The sequence below is a fragment of the Enhydra lutris genome, unplaced genomic scaffold (genome assembly GCF_002288905.1).
Source record: "Enhydra lutris kenyoni isolate GAN:26980312 unplaced genomic scaffold, ASM228890v2 scaffoldscaffold79, whole genome shotgun sequence".
Lineage (NCBI taxonomy): Eukaryota > Metazoa > Chordata > Mammalia > Carnivora > Mustelidae > Enhydra > Enhydra lutris.
In genome coordinates, this window is record NW_019154163.1 from 6,980,401 (window position 1) to 7,005,966 (window position 25,566).

Genomic DNA, 25,566 nt, shown 5'->3' on the forward strand with positions numbered 1-25,566 from the left:
CTCTTTGTTTTGTTGACTGTTTTCTTTGCTGTGCAGAAGCTTTTTATCTCGATGAAGTCTCAACAGTTCATTTTCCTTTTGTTTCCCTTGCCTTTGGAGACATGTCTTGAAAGAAGTTGCTGTGGCCGATGTCGAAGAGATTACTGCCTATGTTCTTCTCTAGGATTTTGATGGATTCCTATCTCACATTGAGGTCATTCATCCATTTTGAGTTTATCTTTGTGTATGGTGTAATAGAATGGTCGAGTTTCATTCTTCTGTATTTAGCTGTCCAATTTTCCCAGCACCATTTATTGAAGAGATTGTCTTTTTTTTCATTGGATATTTTTCCTGCTTTGTCAAAAATTAGTTGACTGCAGAGTTGAGGGTCCATATCTGGGCTCTCTATTCTGTTCCGTTGATCTATGTGTCTGTTTTTGTGCCAGTACCAAGCTGTCTTGGTGATCACAGCTTTATAACATGTTTCTTCTATATGATATTTTATCTTTAAAATTTGTCTATTATATAAACAACTTTAATGTAAGGGACATATAGGTAAACTACTCCCAGCAGCTAAAGAATACATATTAGTATATATACATATATTCAGCCATCTTTGCATTTCTGGGATAAAACCTACTTGGTCTTGATGTATTTTTTTTAAAGATTTTTATTTATTTGAGAGTGAGAAAGAAAGAGTGAGAATGAGCATGAGCAGGGGAGGGATGCCGGGAGAGAGATAAGCAGATTCCCACTGAGCTGGAAGCCAGATGAGGGGCTTGATCCTGGGATCCTGGGATCATGACCTAAGAGGCAGATACTTAACCGACTGAGCCACCTAGGCACCCCTTGACGTATTTTTTTAAATTTATTTATTTTAGAGAGAGAGAGAGAGAGCACAATTGGGAAGGGCAGAGGGAGCAGCAGAGAGAGTGAGAGAGTCTCAAGCGGACTCTGCACTCAGTGTGGAGCTTGATATGTGGCTTGATCCCATGACCCTGAGATCATGACCTGAGCTGAAACCAAGAGTTGGATGCCCAGCTGACTGCATGACCCAGGCGCCCCTGATGTATTTTTTATACATCAATGCTGGATTGAGTTCACTATTTTATTTTTCTAGTTTTTCATTTATGTCCATAAGTAAGATTGACATATAATTTTCTTGTGTAATTCTTGTCCATGTTTGGTATGGAGTTTGTACTAGCCTCATAAAATATATAGGACATTCAGATTATTGCAGTGGTTTAATTAAGTTTATTTATTCCCTCCTCTTTTCAAACTCCACCAAAATAACATAAAAAATTAACAGAAATACACCTACAAGGACAGAATATAGGATTAGAGAGGGGTAATACAGGGGCCTTTGCTAAAGTATTATTTTTAAGATCTAAAGCAAATACAATAAAATGTTAAGCTATGACTAAGCTGGGTTCCAGGTATATGGGTATTCATTATCTTTTCCTTCATAATTTTTAGTTATGAGGAAATATTTATTAATGATAAAAATAAACAAAAAATAAAGAATTTAGTTTTGGAAAGTTATATGTGCTCTGTAAGTACTTCTCAAATTTTAATGTGCATGTGAATAACCTAGGGAATTTTATTAAAATGCAGGTACCAAATCCTTGGGTCTGGAATCATTAGGTCCTGAGTTTCTGCATATCTTATAAGCTCCCAAGTGATGTCAATGCTGGTGGTCCATGGACCACTCTTTGAGTAGCAAGATTTTAAGGGATATTAAACAAGGCAATGTGATAGAGAGTGGCAGGGACAGGAAATAGTTTCTTTAATGAAGGTACTCTTTTTTTTTTTTAAAGATTTTATTTATTTGTCAGAGAGAGAGGGAGAGAGAGCGAGCACAGGCAGACAGAATGGCAGGCAGAGGCAGAGGAAGAAGCAGGCTCCCTGATGAGCAAGGAGCCCGATGTGGGACTCGATCCCAGGCCGCTGGGATCATGACCTGAGCCGAAGGCAGCTGCTTAACCAACTGAGCCACCCAGGCGTCCCATGAAGGTACTCTTAAACAGCTTCTCTGAACAGTGATATTTGAGTCATTAAAAAGTCTCCAGGAAGGATGTTCCAAGTAGTGCAAAAAGTAAGTACAAAAGCAGTCAGGTGGAAATAACTTCTGGCATTTTCCAGAAACTGAAAAGGCCATTGTGGCCTTCTTGAAGGACTTAAGTGTTTGTTCCACACTTCACATGTAATTAAGTGAAAATATCACATATTTGGAGTCATAAAAACTAGGTTTGGTTTTCATCCCATTAGCTCTGGGACCTCTGTCAAGCCACATAAATATGTGTGTTTCATCATAAATATGTGAATATATTTTTAAAGATTTTATTTATTTATTTGACAGAGAGAGAGAGAGGGAGCACAAGCGGGGTGGTGTGGGAGAGGGAGATGCAGACTCCCTGCTGACCAGGAAGCCTGATGTGGGGCTTGATCCCAGGATCCTGGGATCAGGACCTGAGCTGAAGGCAGATGTCTAACCGACTGAGTCACCCAGACACCCCTAAATATGTAAATATTAATGAATAATGCCTATTCTCCAGTGTTGATGTGGGGGATTAAATAACATAAGGTATTAAAAAGCACTTTGTAAATTGCAAAATGCTATACACATATGAGTACAATTATTGCATAATTAAAGAGCTGTCATGTGATCTGAGTCTGCAACAGCTATTTATAGTGGCTTTTATTGTGTGCTCCTATGTTTCTTTTATTATTTTGGACACATGTCAAGTTGCTATAGTCCAACTTGGCCTGTCTGTTGCTGCAGTTCTCTAAAAGCGCACAACTCTCACTATGCTTCATTTTCTATTTCTGGGTGCACTGGAAATTTTCTTTGACTCATTTGGCTCATGTTTGACCCACTTTAGCTCATCACAGAGTAACTACTTGGATATTTCAGTGTGATTCACATTTCCTAATCAGAATAGTTGACTTATAGTGAATAATATTTCAGTAAAAATATGTTGACTCCATTCAAAGAGTGATCCATGCCAATAATGCCTTTAGATAATTCTAACGAAACTTCTCAAGAATCCTGAGAAATCATCTATAGGGTTAGGTGTTTCAGAATTCTGAGGTCTTAACTCATTTAAAATCTTACAATTCTATATGGCCCCTACAGACTTTCAATTAACCTTGTCTTTGAGTATAGAAAACATCTTTAAAGAACAGTGGAATAGGAGCCAGGATACCTCTGTTCTAATTCTGACTCTAATACTACATGGCCCTGGTCTTTTTTATCTACTAGGAATGGGGAATACCCCCCCAAAATTATTGTTAAGAATGAGCAAAATAATGTGTATGAGTGTTTCTGCAAGTATAAAAATTCAAAATATTATTTTGCCACCTTATATGTAACAATCTCTCACAAAATATAATGCTACATAGATTAGTATATATACATATTTTTAAAATCAGAGCATTATCGGACAATGCTTTACCTGGATAGAAAGGTTCAGTGGCAACACAATTATTTGCCTGTCTTGTGTAAAAAGTTTAAATACGCAGCGGTGAATATAAATTTGCAACTGCATCACAGCCTATAGGGTTTTAAGCAACCCTGACACTTGGGAGATGCAGTCTTCCAGAAAACTGGAAGCATTTAAATATTTTGTTCGATGACAGTAGTGATGTAGGAAAAGACATTAGGGTTTGATGCCAATGGGCAAAAAGTAATTCTAGAGACATTGTTGGTACAAGGTGATTTTATTAAAGCACGGGGACAGGACCCAAGGGCAGAAAGAGCTGTACTGGGGTCATGAGGACTGGCCCATTATATACTTTCAAGTTGGAAGGGGGTTAGGGATAGTGTAAGCCTCCCAGGTATTTTGGAAACAAGGTTTCCAGGATCCTGAGGGGGCTAGCTATTGTTGGAAAGGTCTTTTATTACTGTTTAGTAAAAACTCAGTCACCAGACTCCACAGATGTATATCTGTGGGTTATATGCTTGAAGCATGATTGCCAACTTGCATTTGGGGGTGGTGGGGGTAGAGATACAGGAAGTTTCCAAAGGAATTTTTATATGTTAAAGCAGACTTACAGGATCCTGGGGGTGGGCAGTTCAGATGCCTCTTGCCCTAGCAAAGTATTAACAGGGATGCCACTGAGTTCCTAGAGGAATTTCACTCTGCCTGTTTCAAGGATTTGTCAATGGGTTGTTGATAGTAAGGAAATTTAATAATTTTCTTCTGCCTTTGTTTCTCACATCAGCGAGAAAAGAATAAAAACCTGGGTCCTGTCCCCGTGCTTTAATAAAATCACCTTGTACCAACGATGTCTCTAGAATTACTTTTCGGCCGTTGGCATCAAACTCCAATGTCTTTTCCTACATCACTACTGTCATCAATAAAAACTATGGGCTTCTCTACATACATCTTCATTTTACTGTCAGCCAATCTAGCTGTTTTGCAATAATTCGGGATGCTGCAGAAACCAAATGGAAGAGCTAGAAAGTGAGGCAAATTAGCAAAGATATGTGTGTGTTTGTGCGTGTGTGTGTAAGGAGCAACAGACCAAAGGAAAACTGCCCCAAGGTTTGCGCAAAAGTGAACTATCAGCCTGAAACTCAACAATCAGCCTGAAACCCAGTGTATCTCACGGTTCGTTAAGTCTCCACCCTGGGTAAATTAATATCTATAGTTTAATCTACCCTAAGAGTTAGTGCTAAGGAGAGTGAAGAATATGCAAAGGGAGGATGGAGTGAAGCGTTGCACTGAGTTGGAAGCCGTAAGAGAAAAGTGGAACGCTTGGACAAGATAGGGTTGGCAGATTTAGCAGTATTTGGGACATAATTATACTAAAAAATGACTCGTTTATTTCAAGTGCAAATTTAACTGCGCATCCTGTATTTTATGCGGCAAATCTAGGAAAACAGAGAAAGACAACGTTATTCTTACATTACCGGTTGCGTAAAACACTCAAAGAAACTCCCTGGAAGATAAAAGGGGTGGAGCCCAAGCGTCTGACTCTCCGCTAAGTTATTTCCGGTCTGGGGCCCTGAGAAAAAGAGAGGGAGGCGAAAGAAGATTAAGGTTGCTGAGTTGGGTCCGCCAGCGTCCCACAATCCTTTGCTCTCGGTTCCTCTTTCCTCGCTGAAGATGGCGCTGCTCTCGATACAATCTTCACGCTGTGCAGCTGCCCGGGCTGCTTTCGAAAAACGCCGGCATGTCGTGTTTCTGATCCGACCTCTAGTCTCTGTCCGTGGCGCAGGTTCTCAGTGGAGATCACGGCAGCTCAGCGTTTCGGGAACCGCTCGAATTTCCCAGGTGAGATGCCATCACATGGTAGAGTAGGGTGAAGGACAAAGGGACCTATAGGGAAAAGTTCGCCCTCGTGTCCTTGGGTCAGAGAGAACTCCAAGAAGAAAGGTTGTCAGTGCTAACTCGGAAGTGAAGGAAATTGGGGTTAGTAATTTGAGGAAAGGTTGAAGAAAACCTTTGTGGCATAGCCCATGGGAATGGAACGGAAGGTTTTGGTCAGAGGGCACCTAAGCGCTAGTGACTCTCGCAGGATTTACATTTTTTTTTTCTGAGTTTAAGAGATGGGGTAGACAGGATTCCCAGATTGCTTATCCTTCCAAATGCAAGGAAAACTGAGCTGCTTTCCAGAGTTAGTAATGTAATTTGTGACCAGTATGCCCATGGTTCAGATTTTACTCATTTGAAAGTAGCAGTTCGGGAACACTAAGATGACAGCAAAGCTACGTGTAAACAGGAGGCAAATTGATGTGGCGGCAGTTAACTCCCGCTGACAGTAGTTCCTGATAGGCCGAAACCGTGCCTGTCTTTCTCTCCAAAACATTGACCGCCCTAAATTCATATGTAAACACGATTGTCCTTTGATCTGAGAAGAGTGTTCTTCTGTTCATACAGGTTTGGAAACCGTAAAGCTGGTTATCTTTAATGTAGTTTTTGTTATAGTGCCTCTTAATATCTGTGTCTGTTGTTATCCCTCACTCAGCAGTTTCAAATAAATTATTTGTACTTTAGTGTATCATTCATTTACTATAGATTGGCAAAAAGTTTAATTCCCATTCAGTGATACTTGTTCATCAGTATCACTGAAGTATTTTCAGTTTTGTATGAGAAGCACCCTCAAATTTTAATTCTGCGTTAACAGATATTTAATATCTACGGTGTACATAGGGCTATGCTCAATAATGGGGGTACCAAGAGAAACATAAATTAATGCCTTCAAGATTGATCAATTTAGTTAGGGAGAGGGAATCTATGCATTATAAGGGTAACTAAAAAACGGTGTAGGTTAAATATCAAATGAACAGTATAAACAATAAGAACAATAAACATCTAGAGGAAATGGTGGTAATTAAGGACCAGATCACAGAGAGGATCTCATGCTGGTGATAGAAATGGGGAGAACATTTTAAGCAGGGAGAATATCGAATGACACTAGGCATGTGGAGTGCTGGAGAAATTATATCTATTTTTTCGTCCAGTAATTACTGAACACCTTTACAGCAGTGAACAGAATAAAATACAGGCCAGCTCTTAAAGAGTTTAAAATCTAGTAAAGGAAAAAGGTAAGTAAACAGGCAAATATAATTCAGTATTGTTGCAATGATGGGGAGGGTAGAGAGTACTGGAAGAGGGTATGGGAAAGGCATCAAGTCTAATTTTGAGGTGGGAAAAATGCCTTGAATAATTGATATCTAAGCTAAGCCAAGACCTTAAAAATTAAGAGAAATTAGCTAAAGAGGGAATAGTGTGTGCAGAGGCCCACAGGGAAGAGAGAACATGGACTTTTTGTAGAACTACATATAGTTTTAGGTTACTGAGGAGTTTAGGATAAAAGTGGCACCTTAGGCTAGGGGAGCAATCCAGATCATTTTAGTAAAGTTTTTTTTATTTATTTATTTGACAGACAGAGATCACAAGTAGGCAGAGAGGCAGGCAGAGAGAGAGGAGGAAGTGGGCTCCCCGCTGAGCAGAGAGCCCGATGCGGGGCTAGATCCCAGGACCCTGAGATCATGACCTGAGCCGAAGGCAGAGGCTTTAACCCACTGAGCCACCCAGGTGCCCCCATTTTAGTAAAGTTTTAAAAACACTTTATAGTTGAAAGTTTGGAACACATGATTTCTTGGGAACCATTCTTGTTCTGTAGTCCTCTAAAAAGTCTGATGAAGTTAAGATAAAATTTGTAGGACTTTGTCAGGCCGGGAGGGTGAGGGGGCTGGAGGAGTTACTGGTATTTTCAGAAGAAGTAATGGAAATAAAAAATTAGCCTTCTCTGTTTTCATGAACACTGTCCCCACAACTTTCTTCCCTATTGTCTTCTGTACATCTTACCATTCCTTTTGGTTACCATTTCCAAAGTGAAAAACAAGGGAAAGATGTTACTTTTGTTTTCTACTTCTTAAAGGCATGGAACTCTTGGCATAATTTTTTTTTAATGTAGATTTAATGGAAAGATGAAGGAATGGTTATAAGGCTTTTAGCAGAACCTGATATAGCCTTAGGCATCTTCAAATAGTGATTTGTGATTAAGATTACAAAATAGAGGCTTCTGGGTGGTGTAGTCGGTTGAGCATTTGACTTTTGATTTTTGCTCAGGTCATGATCACCGGGTCCAGAGACTGAGCCCTGCTTTGGGCTCTGTTTGGCATCTGCTTGGGTTTCTATCTACCTCTCCCTCTGCCCTTCCCCCCTCAAATAAAGAAATAGATCTTTAAGGAAAGATTACAAAATAGATATTAATATATATTTTTAGGATAGTCGTTAGTAAATAGCATAATATTTTAGAGCTGAAAAGAACCTTAGTGCAGTGTTAATGAAATCATGTTAATAGTTTGGATAAGCACTTTTTAATTATGAAATTCAGTGGAATAAGAAAATATCAGTGCTTTATACATATTAGGGGAAGTAATGCTTTAGGTACTGTTGTTTATATGTGTATATATACACTCCTACAGGTATGTGATTACTGGGATGCATTGTAAAATGTGTTTTTCATACAGGGATGATACCCTAGAACTAAGCTGTGCAATATGGTAGTCACTAGCTTCGTGTGGCTGTTTAAATTTAAATTAAATTAAAAATGTAATTCCATGGTTGCATTAGCTGCATTTCAAGGGCTAAAATGGGCACATAGGTATGGGACATTTCCATCATTGCAGAAAGTTCTGTTCAAACAGTGCTACTTTAGAGAAGATCATATTTAGCCTTCGGATTTTACAGATGAGGTAACTAAATCCTAGTATAGATAAATGACAGTCTTTAAGGCCACTCATTCATTTATGGCCTTCTGTGTGTCAGGTATTTATATGAAGGTTAATAAGATTCTGGCAGACATTAACCATACAATAAATGTTGAATTGTAAAGATATACTTTTTAAAGTTTCTATTTATTTATTTGAGAGAGAGAGTGAGGGAGGAGGGTCCGAGGGAGAAGCAGACTCCTGCTGAGCTGGGAGCCCATCACGGAGACTCCAGGATCATGACCTGAGCTGAAGGCAGATGCTTAATGGACTGAACCACTCAGGTGCCCTGTAAAGATACTTCTACTGGAGCACTGTTAATAGAGGGAAATACCTTAAACATAAAAGTTTTTTTAAATTAAAATTGTTAGTATGATAAGATTTAAATTGTAATGATTTATTATGCAGTTGCCTCTTTACTACGTTAGTTAATATTAAAAAGACATGAATTTTGAGTGATAGAATTTTTTTCATCAATATTTATGTGGTAGAAACTGAGGTATCATACAGTTAGTCCACAGCACTTTTTATCTATGTTTAAAAAGTTCTTAATTCTTGATCCTGACACTGAGCGTATACTTTTCTTCATTTGTTCTTTTAAAACATCTTTTTTGAGATTAATTCACATACTATATAATTCACCCATTTAAAGTGCACAATTCAGTAGATTTTAGTATATTTAATGATCCATAGCATTGTTCCCATAGCAAATTTTGCATTTTTATTACATCAAAAACAAACTTGCTACCCTTTTGGCTATCACCCCTAATCACCCTCCCTCACCAGCCCTAGGAAACCACCAGTCAATGTTCAGTTTCTATAATCTCTCCATTTTGCACCTTTCACATAGATGGAATCATATAATATGTGGTCTTTTGAGACTGGCTTCTTTCACTTGGTATTATGTTTTCAAGGCACATCCATATTATGGCATATATTAAGTATTTCACTTGTTTTTATGGCCAAGTAATATTCAATGTGGACATGCAGTATTGTCTTTATGCATTCATTAGTTGGTGGGCATTCAGGTTTTTTCCCCCATCTTTTGGCTGTTATAATAATGGTGCTTTCAACATTCATGTACAAGTTTTGCATGGACATAAGTTTTCATTTCTCTCGGGTGTATATCTAGGAGTTGCTGGGCAATATGTAACTCTATGTTTAATTTTACAAGGAACTGCCAGACTGGTTTTCAAAGGACTGCACCATTTTACATTATATCAAAAGTCCAGGAGGGTTCCAGGTTCTCCACATCCTCACTAATAGTTATTCTTACCATACTTTTTACTAGTGAGTGAGAAGTGTTCTCTAATTTTTGGTTTTGATTTGTGTTTCCCTGTTGACAAAAGACACTGAACATCTATCCATGTGCTTATTGGCCATTTAAATATCTTTTTTTGAGGAATGTCTCTTCAAGTCTTTTGCCCATTTTTTTTAAGATTTTATTTATTTATTTGACAGAGATCACAAGTAGGCAGAGAGGCAGGCAGAGAGAGAGAGGGAAGCAGGTTCCCCGCTGAGCAGAGAGCCTGATGCGGGACTCGATCCCAGGACCCTGAGATCATGACCTGAGCCGAAAGCAGAGGCTTCAACCCACTGAGCCACCCGGGCGCCCCAAGTCTTTCGCCCATTTTTTAATTGGGTCTTTTTATTATTGAAATGTCAGAGTTCTTTATTACAGATTCAGGTTCTTTATCGGATATGTGATTTGCAAATATTTTCTCCCATTCTGTGTGTTATCTTTTGTCTTTCTTGATAATGTCCCTTGAAGTGCAAAAGCTTTTCATTTTGATAAAGTCAAATTTATCTATTTTTTTCTTTTGTTGGTCATACTTTTTGTGTTATAGCTAAGAATCCATTGCCAAATCTGAGGTCATGAAGATTTACCATGTTTTCTTCTAAGAATTTTATAATGTAATCCTGGTGAGATATAGAAACATTGCTCTTGTATAGTTCTAGTTCCATTTCCCCACTTTGTTTTAATATATATTACACTTATAAATGTTACAGTCCTAACAATATGTAATCATGATTATTACTTTATATAATTCATGACTTTAAAAGAAGCTGAAAGAAGAAAGGAAGGCAAGTAAATATTTATTTTGTTACACTAGCCTTTGTATTTATCATTTCTAGTTCTCTTCGTTTCTTCTCTTGTGTTTGATTTACCATCTCGAGTCATTTTCTTATCCCACTATAGCTGTGCTCCCACCTATCCTGTGTGATATTATTGGCAAGTATATTGCATCTCTATATGTCATAGGCTCAACAATTAATTTTATCCATATTATTTTATACAGTTGCTTTTTAAATTGGTTCAAAGAAGAATGTAAAAAAACTGTGCATTTATACATTCTGGTGCTCTTTGTTTTTTAGTGTGTGTGTGTGTGTGTGTGTGTGTGTGTACATGTGTGCACACATATTTGAGCTATAGTCTGAGGTCACTTGTTTTCAGCCTAAAGAACTTCCTTTAGTATTTCTTTTAAGGTGTGTGTAAACACATTTTCCCAGTTTTTGTTTATCTGCGAATGTTTTTGTTTTGTCTTCATTTTTGAACAGTATATTTTCTGGATATAGGATTCTTGCTTGACAATTTTTTTTGAGTGCTTTGAATATTATCCAATTGCCTTCCAGACTACACATTGTTTTTGCTAAGAAATCAGCTGTTAATCTTATTGGGGTCCTCTTGTTGGGAAGGAGTCTTTTTTTCCTCTTGCTACTTTCAAGATGTTCCCCTTGTTTTGGCTTTTAATGTTTTTACTACAATGTGTCTGTGGATCTCTTTGTATGTTTCCTCCTTGGAGTTTGTTGCACTTTCTGGATGTGTAAATTACATTTTAATATGTAAGTTCTTTTTAATAAGCTTTGGAAATTTTCAGCCATTATTTCATCAAGTAGTTTTTCTTTCCCTTTATCGTTCTCCTTTTCTTCTGAAACAGTCATTATCCATATGTTCGTTTGCTTAGTAATGGCCCTCATTTCTCTGAAGCTGTGTTCATTTTTCCTCACTCTTTATCTTTGTTCTTCATATTGGATAATCCCTATTGTTCTGTCTTCAAGTTTACTAATTATTTCTTCTGCCAATTCACATCTGCTGTCAGTTCTCTCTAGTGAATAGTTTATTTTAGTTACTATAATTTTCAACTCTAGAATTTCCATTTAGTTTCATTAAAATAATTCCTATTTGTTTATTGATATTCTCTATGTAATGTTACATTGTCATCACACCTTCTTTTATTTCTTTAACATGGTTTCCTTTAGTCTTTGGACATATTTATAATGATTACTTTGAAGGCTTTTTCTTTGCAGTCTGACATTTGGTCAAAACCACAGGCAGTTTCTCTTGCCTGCTTTTTCCCAGGGTATAGGTTATACTTCCTTGTTTCTTTGCATGTCTTGCAATTTTTTTGGAAACTGGACATTTTAGATAATGTAGTAACTCGGGGTACCGGTCCCCTCCTTCCCAGAGCTTGTTACTGTTATTTACTAGCTTTTCTATTTTGTTAAGGACTGGCTGGACTATTTTAGTGATGTCTTTCTTCACTCTCCTCCCTGCTGCCTACTTTGCAGTGTAAAAGCCTCTAATGTTGCTCCTTAAGGGGTGTAGCCTTGAGTATGTCCATAGTTACCCTGTGATGACAGTGATTTTGCTGGGGATTTCTGTCTCTTTCCCAGTTATGTTCCATTAGTTGCTGGCAGATTGTACTGCTGTTTTCAAAAGTGCCCTGGGACAAAAATTGTTCCACAGACTAAAGCAATCAAATTGGTGTTGCTTTGAAGTGATAGTTCCTGAGGACAACATTTGAGATTTTTTCTGATCCCAGGCAGGCTCCTCCGAGCTACCTGTCTTCTTAGTTTTCTGGTTCTCGGGCAAACCAGCTGACCCACAGTTTAGCATCTGTGGCTGATGATTCCATCAATTTTTTCCCACTTGGCCTTTCACAAGAAACCTCCACTGTTTTTGAGAGCAAACTGAGGCATGAACTTCTCCACATTAAGTCAATTCCTGTGGGAAGAGATGAGGAGCTATATGTTTTAGGCTCTTCTCCTACCAGGCAGAAATCTGCCAGCCACAGGTCTGAAGCTGGGGGTGGGGACAGTGGTGGCCTCTCTCTGAGTGATACCCCCACCTTAGGAGTTGAGTGCTAGTGGGGAGTGAGAGGAGTACTTTTTGGCATGCTTCTCCTGATAGGGAACCAGCCTCTTAGAAGTCAGGGTTAGGGTGATTGGCCTTCAACAATCAAGTATTCTCAGTGGCACCACACTCAAGGTCAAGCTTTGTCCCTTCTGTGGGGATATGTGGAAGAAGGGAGCCCCTCCTTCTTGACCACATTAGCCCAGAAGCTAGTTTCAGCAGTAGGTCACTGGGGGAAAGATGAGAGAAATGCTGATGTCCTGTCTTTCCCAGGAAGATAGTCTTCTGACTGGGAGCTCATGAAAGGGAGGGGGGCAATGTATTGTGCTCTTAGCTATACAAGACTCAAGTGGAGTTTCCATATTGCCAAACTGGGAGTGGGGAGGCAGGGAGTAGGTGCTGGTTCAAACACCACAGACTTGCTATTCTTATTGAGCTCTAGTAGCTTTTCTTGAGTAAATGTTATTTCATTTGCTGTATGCCCCAGGACCATTTCTAGGGGTGTTAAATGGTGGTCCTTTTGTAACTTGCCAGTTTTGCTGAGGAATGGGTCTAAGGAGATCTTACGTTGTATGCTAGAAGTGAAACTCTCTTCATTTGATTTTGACTGGCTTGTGTTCTTTGGTTTATACTCCATGCAGCAGAATGGTCTGTCCTTTCTGTTTGGTTTTTAGAAGATATTCCCATTGAGAACTATCTGGCATACCTTTTACTTTAGTGTATTTACCTTGTATATTCTATTTAGTAGTTCTTTTGGATAGGTACTGTTTTGTTTTCATTTGTTGGTTCACATTTCATTTGTTTTCATCATGGACAAAGGATGAGAGCTTTAATATTTCCTGGTAGTAAATTCCCCCTTCCTGCAGTCCCACTGCTGACTGGCTGCTGCTAAGAGACTTTACTTCTGGCCTTCCTATTAATTGAAGTAGATTATAACAACACTAGTGAAACAATCCTCCTACTTTGCTTTTTAGAGATCCTAGTTTTAAGATACAGGTTTTATATTATAAGATGCATATCAAGAAATGACAGTGACTACTGAGAAGACATAAAATGTAACAAGAAAATCAAGAACAGAACTTAGGAGAAAATTAAGGGTATTTTTCAGGGGATTTTGCTTGGAACTTAAAAGAGGGCGAGAGGTGATTCAGTGACATTTAAAGTACCTGAAGGGCATTTTTTTTTTTAATTAAAGGTTTTCCTTCTAGTAGTTCAGTGATACCTGAACTTACCTGGAATATTAGTTTATAAAAAGAGACATAGACTTCAGTTGTAAGAAGAGGGATTTAATGTGCATATAAAAAAGAATTTCTTAAATTCATAGTCTTTTTATTGGAAGAGCAAGGAAGACTTTAACCTAAGGGGCAGAATGAATAACCATTAATTTTAATTTAGATATCTTCTTGAAGATAGAACTGACTTAAATTTATATCATTCAAGATCAAAACTGACTTTAATAGGGGTGATTTGGCGGAAAGAACATTGGTAAACAGAAGAGTTGGATTCTAGTCTTAACTTTTGTGTTAGGAGAACTAGAACAAATCATTAAACAATAATTTGCAGTCATTAGAAGAATATAAGTTATTAAGAAGCAATGGCCTAGTTTTGAGAAAAGCAAGACATACCAAACCAGTTCTTCATATGAGAGAGTGATAAGGTACTTAGAAGCATAGTCTGTCTTGATTTCAGTAAGGCTTTCAGTTATTTTCCTCTCTATCATTCTCACCCAACAAGCCAGGAAGGAATGATGTTGTATACTGTTAAGGGGTCTTGAGGTAGTAGTATAGTAGTAAGTAAATCTTACTGGAGAAAATACAGATAATTTGAAGGATTTGGATTTATAAGTATTAAAGAGGATGAACAACTGATATACGAAGGACATAGCATGATATAGTGGAATGAACATTGTCATCAGGACACCTGCCTACCTGAGCTCTGTTTCTACTCTTGATTATCTTGGACAGGTCACTTATTCCTTTGGACTTGGTTTCTCTAAAATAAGATTCAGCTACTTGATCTCTAAAGTTTCTCCATTCTTTAGTTTCCTGACTCTGATCTTCTGGAAGTAATCCTTTGCATAAGTAGAACCTCTATGTTATGAGCCTAGTTTATTACTATTAGTAGTTTTTCAGGAGCAACATAGGCTACATTTAAATTCATGTATGTTTTTAATGGAGCAAATTTATATGGTTCTGCCTCTTATAGTACTTGTTGATCTAAGAACAGGAGTAGAAAAAATGAGATTGGTGATGAGTTCAGTATTTGCTAGTGTTGGGGAGATAGAATTAGAGGGGAAGAGTGAGCTAGGTTCTAAAATTATCTGTGAAGATAGAAATAGGTTCTAAGGAGGTAGTGGAGAATGGCAGCAGTGCTGTAAAAGTTGTAAATAAAGATGAAGCATACCTGGACTGTAAATGATAAAGAATGGAAGTATAAAGGTCTTAGTCTGAAGTGGCACTGGGAATTGAGAAGAGAAATTCAGAGGGGGGGGGCGCCTGGGTGGCTCAGTGGGTTGAGCCTCTGCCTTCGGCTTAGGTCATTATCTCAGGGTCCTGAGATCGAGCCCTGCATTGGGCTCTCTGCTCAGTGGGCAGCCTGCTTCCCCCTCTCTCTATACTTGCCTTTCTGCCTACTTGTGATCTCTGTCTGTCAAATAAATAAATAAAATCTTTTGAAAAAAAGAGAAGAATAATTCAGAGGGTCCCTTATTTGAAAATAGTCAAATAAGTAACATTCTTTAAGCCATTGACATAGTTATTTGAATTGGCTATTAAGACTAAAAGGAGGGGGGAGAAAGGTGAAGATTATTTCTAAATTTTCTTTTAGAATACTAGACCCTTCCAAGAATCTGGTAAAAGCCATGAACCTTCTCCCTAGGAAAATGGGCATACACACTTACTTCATTCTGCATATAGTTTTGGGGATCAGAGAGTCCCTGATAAATTTAGTATTTCAGGCTGGGGTTCTCTAATGGAGTTCCTGAGTATCCAGTGGTGGAGTAAAGGGCACTTGTCACTGGGCAGTGGGGGGTAGAAGTGGAAGGGAAACTTATTTGCTCGTATCAAAATTTTGATTAAATGGAAAATATAGTAATACACTGATACTCAGTGTTTAACTGAAAGTTTCCGGTTTTTCAAATAGGAGTATGTTCCTTTCCATGTTATAAAGTAGAGTTTAAAATAGAAGTGAAATTGCCTGTTCTGTATATGAACCTTATAGTTTTCCCTCTTTATTTTATTTATAAATTTCCCCTTTTAATTGTACAAAACTGCATCTAATAAAAACAGAAAAATAACCCACAATCTTGCCTCTTAAGTAATTTTCCATTTCCCCTTGAGTTGTAGTTGTTATATGGTTGTAATTTTTACAATGCTGAGATAATTTTAAATTGTTTCTTTTTATTTATAAGCATTATTTTTCTTTGTGCTCAGTCTTTACCAAAATTAGGTCTTTTAATTATTTAATATTTTAGTAGGTATATTTAGCTGTGTGCAAAAAGAGACATTTTTGTTCTTTTGGTTTTCTTCCTTTTCCAGAATTTGTCTACCTAAAGTCCTCATTTATGCTCTCAAGACACCCTTGTAGATTTTAGTACTAGTGAGTAAATATACTTTTCAAGTCTATTATATTATTATGTCATTTTATCTTCACAGTAACTCTATGAGGTGGGTGTACATTTCGTTGCAGTAACTGCGACCTGTCCTGTCCTTTTCATTCTCTCAACTTCTGTTAAAGTTTTAGGCCCTTGTAACTTTATGCATGACTTCCTCATTGCTTACAGTTATTTACTACCCTTCCAATCCATCCCACACAACACCTCAAGATTGTTTTTCCTAAAGAAAAACTCTAGTTAAGTGTCACTTCTTTACTTATGGACTCCAGTGTTCTCTGTACCTTAGCCTAGTCTTCAAAGCCCTTAAGAATCCCCCACATAACTAGCTTGCTAGCCACATTGTTAAATATTTTCCTATAAATACCCTGCTTTTCCAGTCACTCTGGATTGCTCCCTGTTCCTTGGACCTTGTGTTTTTCTGTTTTCCTTCATTTATGCCATACTCTCCATTTGAAATGCCCTCTCTCTAACTCCTCCCAATTTTTCAGAACTTAGCTCAAGGGCCAGTTTATTCTATAGAACTATTTGTTCTTCTTTTAAAGATTTTTGAAATTTATTTGGGGGTGGGAGAGGGAGAAAGAATCTTAAGTAGACTCCACACTGAGTGCAGAGTCTGACTCCGGGCTCGATCTCATGACCCTGATAGGACGACCTGAGCCAAAACCAAGAGTCAGACACTAAACCAACTTGGCCACCCAGCTGCCCCAAGAACCAATCTTTATAAGCTTGAAAGACATTGATTTCTTCCTCTTTTGAACTCCTGTAACATCTTCTTCTACAAGTAATCATATGTGTCCTGTTAAAGAGATAAGGTTTTAGATGCTTAAAAGGCAGATACATTCCAGTCATCTCTTTTATCTTCTACAGAGCCAGGAATGGTCTTTTTCATGTAGTAGGCAATCAGAAAATATTTGTGAAATGAATGATTAAACCCTATAACCAAAATAACAACTAAATTTAACATAAAAATAAATAATACTTGCTTTGGTGCTACACATTTGGAATCAAAGCCTCACTTTCTACCTAAAATGTCATTAAGTTTGAGGATAATCTCTTTTTTTGAGGGAGAGAGAGAGAGTGCACTCAAGTCATGGGTAGAAGAAGAGAGAGAGAAAGAATCCCAAGCAGGCTCCGCGCTCAGTGCAAAGCCCCATGTAGGACTCGATCTCATGACTCTGAGATCATGACCTAAGCCGAAATCAAGAGTTGGATGCTTAACTGACTGAGCCACCCAGGCACCCTTGAGGATAACCTCTTAAGTTTGTCCATTGCATTTCTGTCATTAGGTGGTACTGTGGTAGGGTAGCACTGAATATCAGTTTTTAGTTTGATAATCAAAGCACACATGCTTTTTTATCGCAATATTTTTGGGTTACTTTATTAGTAGGCATCTTTTGCTAAGAAAAAATAACTTAAGGGGCACCTGAGGTACTCAGTCAGTTGAACATCCAACTCCCCGTTTCAACTCAGGTTGTGATCTAAGGGTTGTGAGATTGAGCCCTGTGTCACCCTCCACACTTAGCACAGAATCTGCTTGAGGTTCTGTGTCTCCCTCTCCCTCTGCCCCCCCCTTTTGCACGTGCTCTCTCTTTCTCTCTCTAAAATGAATAAATAAGTCTTTAAAAAGAGTGACTTACAAGGTGAAGTTCTTTGAAGAATAAGATAGGGTGCCTGGGTGGCTCAGTGGGTTAAAGCCTCTGCCTTCAGCTCAGGTCAATGATCCCAGGGTCCTGGGATCGAGTCCCGTGTCGGGCTCCTTACGCAGCAGGGAGCCTGCTTCTCCTTCTCTCTCTGCTTGCTACTCCGCCTGCCCGTGCTCAATCGCTCTCTGTCAAATAAGTAAATAAAATTAAAAAAAAAAGAATAAGATAAAAAATTTTACTCTTTCTAGAAATTTTAAATTTTTTTTTAAGATTTTATTTATTTATTTGACAGACAGAGATCACAAGTAGGCAGAGAAGCAGGCAGAGAGAGAGGGGGAAGTAGGTTCCCTACCGAGCAGAGAGCCCAGTGCGATCCGAGGACCCTGGGATGATGACCTGAGCTGAAGGCAGAGGCTTTAACCCACTGAGCCACCCAGGCGCCCCACTCTTTCTAGAAATTTTAACTGCAGGTTATATTTTGGCTCATTTGTTAGTTTTCCAGTTAAATTTTCTTTTCCACATCCAGAAGGCAAAGAGATGTTAGAGTGGAGAAACTGTATCCTATGGGGGTATTTTCTTAGATACTGACATTTTAGGAAAGTAGGTTTTTAAACTGCTATCATGCTTTTCAAAGCATAATAAGAAAGTGAAGTTAAGGTTTCTGTTTTGGTTTATTTATCAAATTATTTTTATTGATCTTGAGTAACTTGTATTATGATGTCATTGTAATATAGTCATGTTTTTCAGTGTGTGAATATTCACCAAGTATGAACTTCATCTACTCTTAACTATGTTGATTTAACAGCTCCATGTGTGTACATGAATGTTAGTTTTCTAGGGCTTCCATAACAAAGTACCATAGAATGGGTGACTTAAACAACAAATTTTCTCACAGTTCTGGAGGTTAGAAGTCTGAGATCAGGGTGTTGGTAGGGTTGATTTCTTCTGTGACCTCTCTCTTTGACTTGCAGATGATTGTCTTCTCTGCTTTGACAGTCTTTCCTCTGTGCTTGTCTGTGTTTTAATTTCTACTAAATACACCAGGGAGATTAGGGCCTACTGTAATGACCTCATTTAACATTAATTACCTCTTTAAAGGCCTGATCATCAAATATAGTCACATTTGAGGTTTTTTGGAGTTAGGATTTAAACAAGAAATTTTGGGAGAGAAAAAGTTCAGTCCATAACTGTGTGTGTGTATGTGTGTGTCCGTCCACGTGCTCCCAAACACATAGAAAAGTGGAAGGATATACTTAAAAATAGCTCTGAAGAGCGGATGGGTTGGGAAGCTAAAAGACAGTAAAAAGGACCTTTCACTTGATATTATAGATACTTTAGCATTGTTTGTTATGCTTGTATTTATTTACTCATTTATTACAGAATGCAAGAGACAGAGTGCACATGCATGCACATGACCCGATGGGGAGGGTCAAAGGGAGAGGGAGCCCTGATGCAGGGCTTGAGCTCATGGCCCTGAGATAATGACCTGAGCTGAAATCAAGTTGGATACTTAACCAACTGAGCCACCCAGACATCCTGATGTGCTTGTTGTTAAAATGAAAAAAATCTTACATGTAAACTTTTCAATTGATGATCTGACCTTCTTGTTTGTTTTATTTTTTTCTTTCAAGATTTTATTTAAATTCAAATTACTTAACATATAATGTAGTGTTAGTTTCAGGAGTAGAAGTCAGTGATTCATTGCTTACATAAAACACCTGGAGCTCATCCATCACAAGTGCCTTTCTTAATGCCCTTTGACCTGATCCCCCCCCACCTCCACTCCAGCAACCCCCAGTTTGTTCTGTGTAGTTAAGAATCTCTTATAGTTTCCTTCCTTCTCTGTTTTTATCTTATTTTTCCTTTCTTTTCCCTATGTTCTTCTGTTTCATTTCTTAAATTCCACATGAGTGAAATCATACAGTATTTGTCTTTCTCTCACTGACTTATTTTGCTTAGCATCATACACTCTAGTTCCATTCTTTGTCATTGCAAATGGCAAGATTTCATTGTTTTTGATAGCTCAGTAATATTCCATTGTGTGTATATACCATATCTTCTTTATCCATTCATAAGCTGATGAGCATTTGGACTCTTTCCATACTTTGGCTATTGTTGATAGGGCTCCTATAAGCATTGGGGAGCATGTGCCCCTTCAAGTCAATATTTTTATAGCCTTTGGATAAATACCCAGTAGTACAATTGCTGGATCATAGGGTATTTCTCTTTTTAACTTTTTGAGGAACCACTGTACTGTTTCCAGAATGGCTTCATCAGTTTGCATTTCCACCAACAGTGTAAGAGGGTTCCCTTTTCTTTGCATCCTCACAAAATCTGTCATTTCCTAGGCTGTTGACTTTAGCCATTCTGACTGGTGCGAGGTGGTATCTCATTGTGGTTTTGATTTATATTTCCCTGATGATGAGTGATGTTGAGCATTTTTTTGTGTGTCTGTTGGCCACTTGTATGTCTTTGGAGAAATGTCTGTGCATGTCTTCTGCCCATTTCTTGACTGGATTATTTGTTTTTTTGGGTGTTGAGTTATATAAGTTCTTTATGGATTTTGGATTTTAGCCCTTTAATATGTCATTTGCAGATACCTTCTCCCATTCTGTCAATTGTCTTTTAGTTTTGTTGATTGTTTCCTTTACTGTGCAGAAGCTTTTCATTGTCATGTAGTCCCAATAGTTCATTTTTGCTTTTGTGTCCCTTGCATTTGGAGGCATTTCTAGTAAGTAAGAAGTTGCTACCACCAAGGTCAAAGAGGTTGCTGCCTATGTTCTTCTCTAGGATTTTAATGGATTCCTGTCTCACATTTAGGTCTTTCATCCATTCGAGTCTATTTCTGTGTATGGTGTAAGAAAGTGATCCAGTTTCATTCTTCTGCATGTTGCTGTCCGATTCTCCCAGTACGATTTGTTGAAGAGACCATCTTTTTTCCATTGGATATTCTTTCCTGCTTTGTTGAAGATGAGTTGATCATATAGTAGTGGGTCCATTTCTGGGTTCTCTGTTCTGTTCCACTCACTGGTGTGTCTATTTTTGTGACAATATCATACTGTCTTGATGATTACAGCTTTGTAATGCAAGCTTGAAGACTAGAATTGTGATACCTCCAGCTTTGGTTTTCTTTTTCAACATTACTTTGGCTATTTAGGTCTTTCCTGGTTCCATACAAATTTTAGAATTGTTTGTTCTAGCTCTGTGAAAAATACTGGTGTAATTTGATCAGGATTGCATTATATTTGTAGATTGCTTTGGATAGTATAGACATTTTAAAAATATTTGTTCTTCCAGTCCATGCACATGGAATATTTTTCTGTTTTTTTGTGCCTTCCTCTATTTCTTTTGTAAGTGGTCTATAGTTTTCAGTTTTCTTACTTCTTTGGTAAGGTTTATTCCTAAGTATCTTACAGTGTTTGGTGCAGTTGTAAATGGGATTGATTACTTGATTCCTCTTTCTACTGCTTCATTATTGGTGTAGAGAAATGCAACAGATTTCTGTATGTTGATTTTATATCCTGTGACTTTGCTGAATTCAGGTATCAGCACCAGCAGTTTTTTTTTGTTTTTGTTTTTTATTTTTTGGTGGCATCTCTCAGGTTTTCTGCACAGAGTATCAAGTCATCTGTTAAGAGTGAAAGTTTGAGGGGCGCCTGGTGGCTCAATGGGTTAAGCCACTGCCTTTGGCTCACATCCTGGGATTAAGCCCCGTATCAGGCTCTCTGCCCAGCGGGAAAACTGCTTCCGCCTCTCTCTCTGCCTGCCTCTCTGCCTACTTGTGATCTCTCTCTCTCTCAAATAAATAAATAAAATCTAAAAAAAAAAGGAGTGAAAGTTTGGGGGCAACCGAGTGGCTCAGTTGTTAGGCGTCTGCCTTCAGCTTGGATGGTGATCCCAGGGTCCAGGGATCAAGTCCCACACTGGGCTCCCTGCTCAGCGGGGAGCCTGGTTCTCCCTCTCCCACTCCTCCCTGATTGTGTTACCTCTCTGGCTGTCTCTCTCTGGCAAATAATAAAGAAAATAATAAAAAAAGTGAAAGTTTGACTTCTTCTTTGCAGATTTGGATGCCTTTTATTTCTATGTGTTATCAGATTGCTGAGGCTAGGACTTCAGCACTATGTGGAACAGCAGTGGTGAGAGTGGACATCCCTGTCTAGTTCCTGACCTTAGGAGAAAAGTTCTCAGTTTTTCCCCCCTTGAGGATGATATTAGCTGTGGGTCTTTCATATATGGCCTTTATGATGTTGGGGTGTGTTCCTTCTATCCCTACCTGGTGGAGGGTTTTTACCAAGAAAGGAGGCTGTATTTTGTCAGATGCTTTTTCTGAATCGATTAGAGAATTGTATGGTTCCTATTCTTTATTTTATTAATGTGGTGTATCACATTAATTGATTTGTGGATGTTGAACCACCCCTGAAGCCCAGGAATAAATCCCACTCGATTGTGGTGAATAATCCTTTTAATGTACTGTTAGATCCTATTAACTAGTATCTTGGTGAGAATTTTTATATCCATGTTCATCAGGGATATTGGTCTATACTTTTCCGTTTTGGTGGAGTCTTTGGGATCAAGGCAATGCTGGCCCGTGGAATGTGTTTGTAAGTTTTCCTTCAATTTCTATTTTTTGAAATAGCTTCAGAAGAATAGTAGCGAATTTTTCTTTAAATGTTTGGTAGAATTCCCCTGGGAAGCCATCTGGCCCTGGACTCTTGTTTGTTGGGAGATTTTTTATGACTGATTCAGTTTCTTTGCTGATTATAGGTCTGTTCAGATTTTCTATTTCATCCTGTTTCAGTTTTGGTAGTTTATTTCTTTCTAGGAATTTAGCTGTTTCTTCCAGATTGCCTAAGTTGTTGGCATATAATTGCTCATAATATTCTCTTTTTAATTGTTTGTATTTCTTCAGTGTTGGTTGTAATCTCCTTTCTTTCATGACTTTATGTATTTGGGTCCTTTTTTTCCCTTTTGACAAGGGTGGCTAGGGGTTTATCAATCTTACTAATTATTTCAAAGAACCAGCTACTAGTTTTGTTGATACAGTTTTGAAAAAAATTTCTGTATCATTTTTTTTCTGCTCTGATTTTTATTATTTCCAACCCTCTGCTGGACTTCACTTTTGTTTGTTTGTTTGTTTTTTAATTTTTTTAAATTTATTTGACAGACAGAGATCACAAGTAGGCAGAGGCAGGCAGAGAGAGAGGAGGAAGCAGGTTCCCCGCTGAGCAAAGAGCCCGATGGAGGGCTCGATCCCAGAACCCTGAGATCATGACCTGAGCCAAAGGCAGAGGCTTAACCCACTGAGCCACTCAGGCGTCCCTGGACTTAGCTTTTATTTGCTGTTCTTTTTCAAGCTCTTTTAGGTTAGCTTATGCATTTGAGACTTTTCTTCTTTCTCTAGGAATTTCTGTATAGCTATATACCTCATCCTTATGACCACATTTGCTACATCCCAAAGCTTTTGGACTGTCGTGTTTACATTTTCATTTGTTTCCTTGTATTTTTAAATTTCTTCTCTCATTTCCTGGTTGACCCATTCATTCTTTAGTAGGATGTTCTTTAACCTCCATGTATTTGCATTCTTTCAAAATTTTTTCTTGTGGTTGATGTCAAGCTTCATAGTGTTGTGGTCTGTAACTATGCATGGTGATCACAGTCTTTTTGTATCTGTTGAGACTGGTTTGTGACCCAGTACATGATGCTTTCTGGAGAATGTTCCATGTTTATTCAAAAAGAATGTGTATTCTCCTGCTTTAGGATGAAATGCTCTAAAAGTATCTGTTAAGTCCGTCTGGTCCAGTGTGTCATTTAAAGCCATTGTTTGCTTGTTGATCTTCTGCTTAGTTGATCTGTCCATTGCTATGAATGGGGTGTTAAAGTCCCCTACTGTTGTATTATTATCAATGAGTTTCTCTAAGTTTTATAGTAATTAATTTATATATTTGGGTGCTCCCAAGTTGAGGCATAAATATTTACAGTTCTTAGGTCTTCCTGTTGGAAGACCCTTTTATTATGATAATAGTGTCCTCCTTCTTCTCTTATTACTGTGTTTGGTTTAAAATTTATTTTTTCTGATAATAAGGATGGCTACTCCAGCTTTCTTTTGATGTCCATTAACATGATAAATGGCTCTCCACCCCCTCACTTTGTTTCTGGATGTGTCTTTAGGTTCAAAATGAGTGTTTTCTAAGCATGTTGATAGGTATTGTTTTTTTTTAAATCCCTTCTAGTACCCTGTGTCTTTGTATTGTGTCATTGAGTCCATTTATATTCAGAGTAATTATTGGTAGATATGAATTATTGGCCATTGTATTAGCTGTAAAGTCACTATTCCTGTTTCTCTGTTCCTTACCAGTCTTTATTGCTTTTGGTCTCTCTTTACTGTTCAAAGAATCCCCTTTAGTATTTCTTTTTTTTTTTTAATTTTTATTTTTAAATTTTTAAATAAACATATAATGTGTTTTTATCTCCAGGGGTACAGGTCTGTGACTCGCCAGGTTTACACATTTCACAGTACTCATCATAGCACATACCCTCCCCAATGTCCATATCCCCACCACCCTATCCTGACCCCACTCCCCCCAGCTACCCTCAGTCTGTTTTTTTGAGATTGAGTCTTTTATGGTTTGTCTCCCTCCCGATCCCATCTTCTTTCATTTTTTCTTTTCCTACCCCCCAAACCCCCCACATTGCATCTCCACTTCCTCATATCAGGGAGATCATATGATAGTTGTCTTTCTCCGAATGACTCAATTCGCTAAGCATAATACCCTCTAGTTCCATCCACGTCATCGTAAATGGCAAGATTTCATTTCTTTTGATGGCTGCATAGTATTCCATTGTATATATATACCACCTCTTCTTTATCCATTCATCTATTGATGGACATCTAGGTTCTTTCCATAGTTTGGCTGTTGTGGACATTGCTGCCATAAACATTCAGGTGCACGTGCCCCTTCGGAGCACCACGTTTGTATCTTTAGGGTATATACCCAGCAGTGCAATCGCTGGGTCACAGGGTAGCTCTATTTTCAGTTTTTTGAGGAACCTCCACACTGTTTTCCAGAGTGGCTGCACCAGCTTGCATTCCCACCAGCAGTGTAGGAGGGTTCCCCTCTCTCCGCATCCTCACCAGCATCTGTCATTTCCTGACTTGTTAATTTCAGCCATTCTGACTGGTGTGAGGTGGTATCTCATTGTGGTTTTGATTTGTATTTCCCTGATGCCGAGAGATGTGGAGCATTTTTTCATGTGTCTGTTGGCCATCTGGATGTCTTCTTTGCAGAAATGTCTGTTCATGTCCTCTGTCCATTTCTTGATTGGATTACCCCTTTAGTATTTCTTGCAGGGCTGGTTTAGTGTTCATGAACTCATTTAGGTTTTGCTTGTCTTGGAAACTCTCTCTTTGCTCTTCTGAATGACACCATTTCTGACTATAGTATTCTTGGCTGCATTTTTTCCCCCTTTGAGTATGTTGAACATATCGTGCTACTGCTTTATGCCCTGCTAACTTTCTGTCTATAGGTTTGCTACTAATCTTATGTGTCTAGCATTTTGGGTTAAGAACCTTTTGTCCCTAGCCACTTTCAGAATTCTATGTTTGTATTTTGCAGGTTTTGCTCTGATATGACTTAGTGTTTTTATAGGTCACAAAATTCTTTAACATTTCAGTTTTTGTTCCTATTTTATGTGTTATTTTTCATGAAGACCCCAAAAATAAAGGCTTCCTATTGCTTAGTGGTATGCTGCCTGGTACAGTAGACATTAGCCCCATGTAGGTACTTAAATTTCAATTAAAATTAGTTAAAAATTAAATAAAATAAACTTAGTAACTTAGTCACACTAGACATAGTTTAAGTGCTCAAAAGCCACATGTGACTGAGTGGTTATTGTATTTGACCACACAGATATAGAACATTTCTGTTATCATAGAAAGTTCTGTTGGACATGGCTGGCCTAGAAAATAATT

General features: G+C 38.2%; 1 protein-coding gene across 4 annotated transcripts in view; it reads left to right on the plus strand.

Moving 5' to 3' along the window:
• Positions 1–5,086: 5,086 nt before the first annotated feature.
• Positions 5,087–25,566, plus strand: part of LOC111160920 (ATP binding cassette subfamily B member 7) — a 155,675-nt gene continuing 135,195 nt past the window's right edge. For 2 of the 4 annotated variants that reach the window (XM_022524303.1, XM_022524307.1), the window contains exon 1: positions 5,087–5,258. In XM_022524303.1, coding sequence (XP_022380011.1) covers positions 5,091–5,258 — 168 coding nt within the window. In that variant the 5' untranslated portion in view covers positions 5,087–5,090. The remainder of the gene's footprint in view (positions 5,259–25,566) is intronic. The other 2 variants (XM_022524306.1, XM_022524304.1) reach the window with 1 other exon arrangement.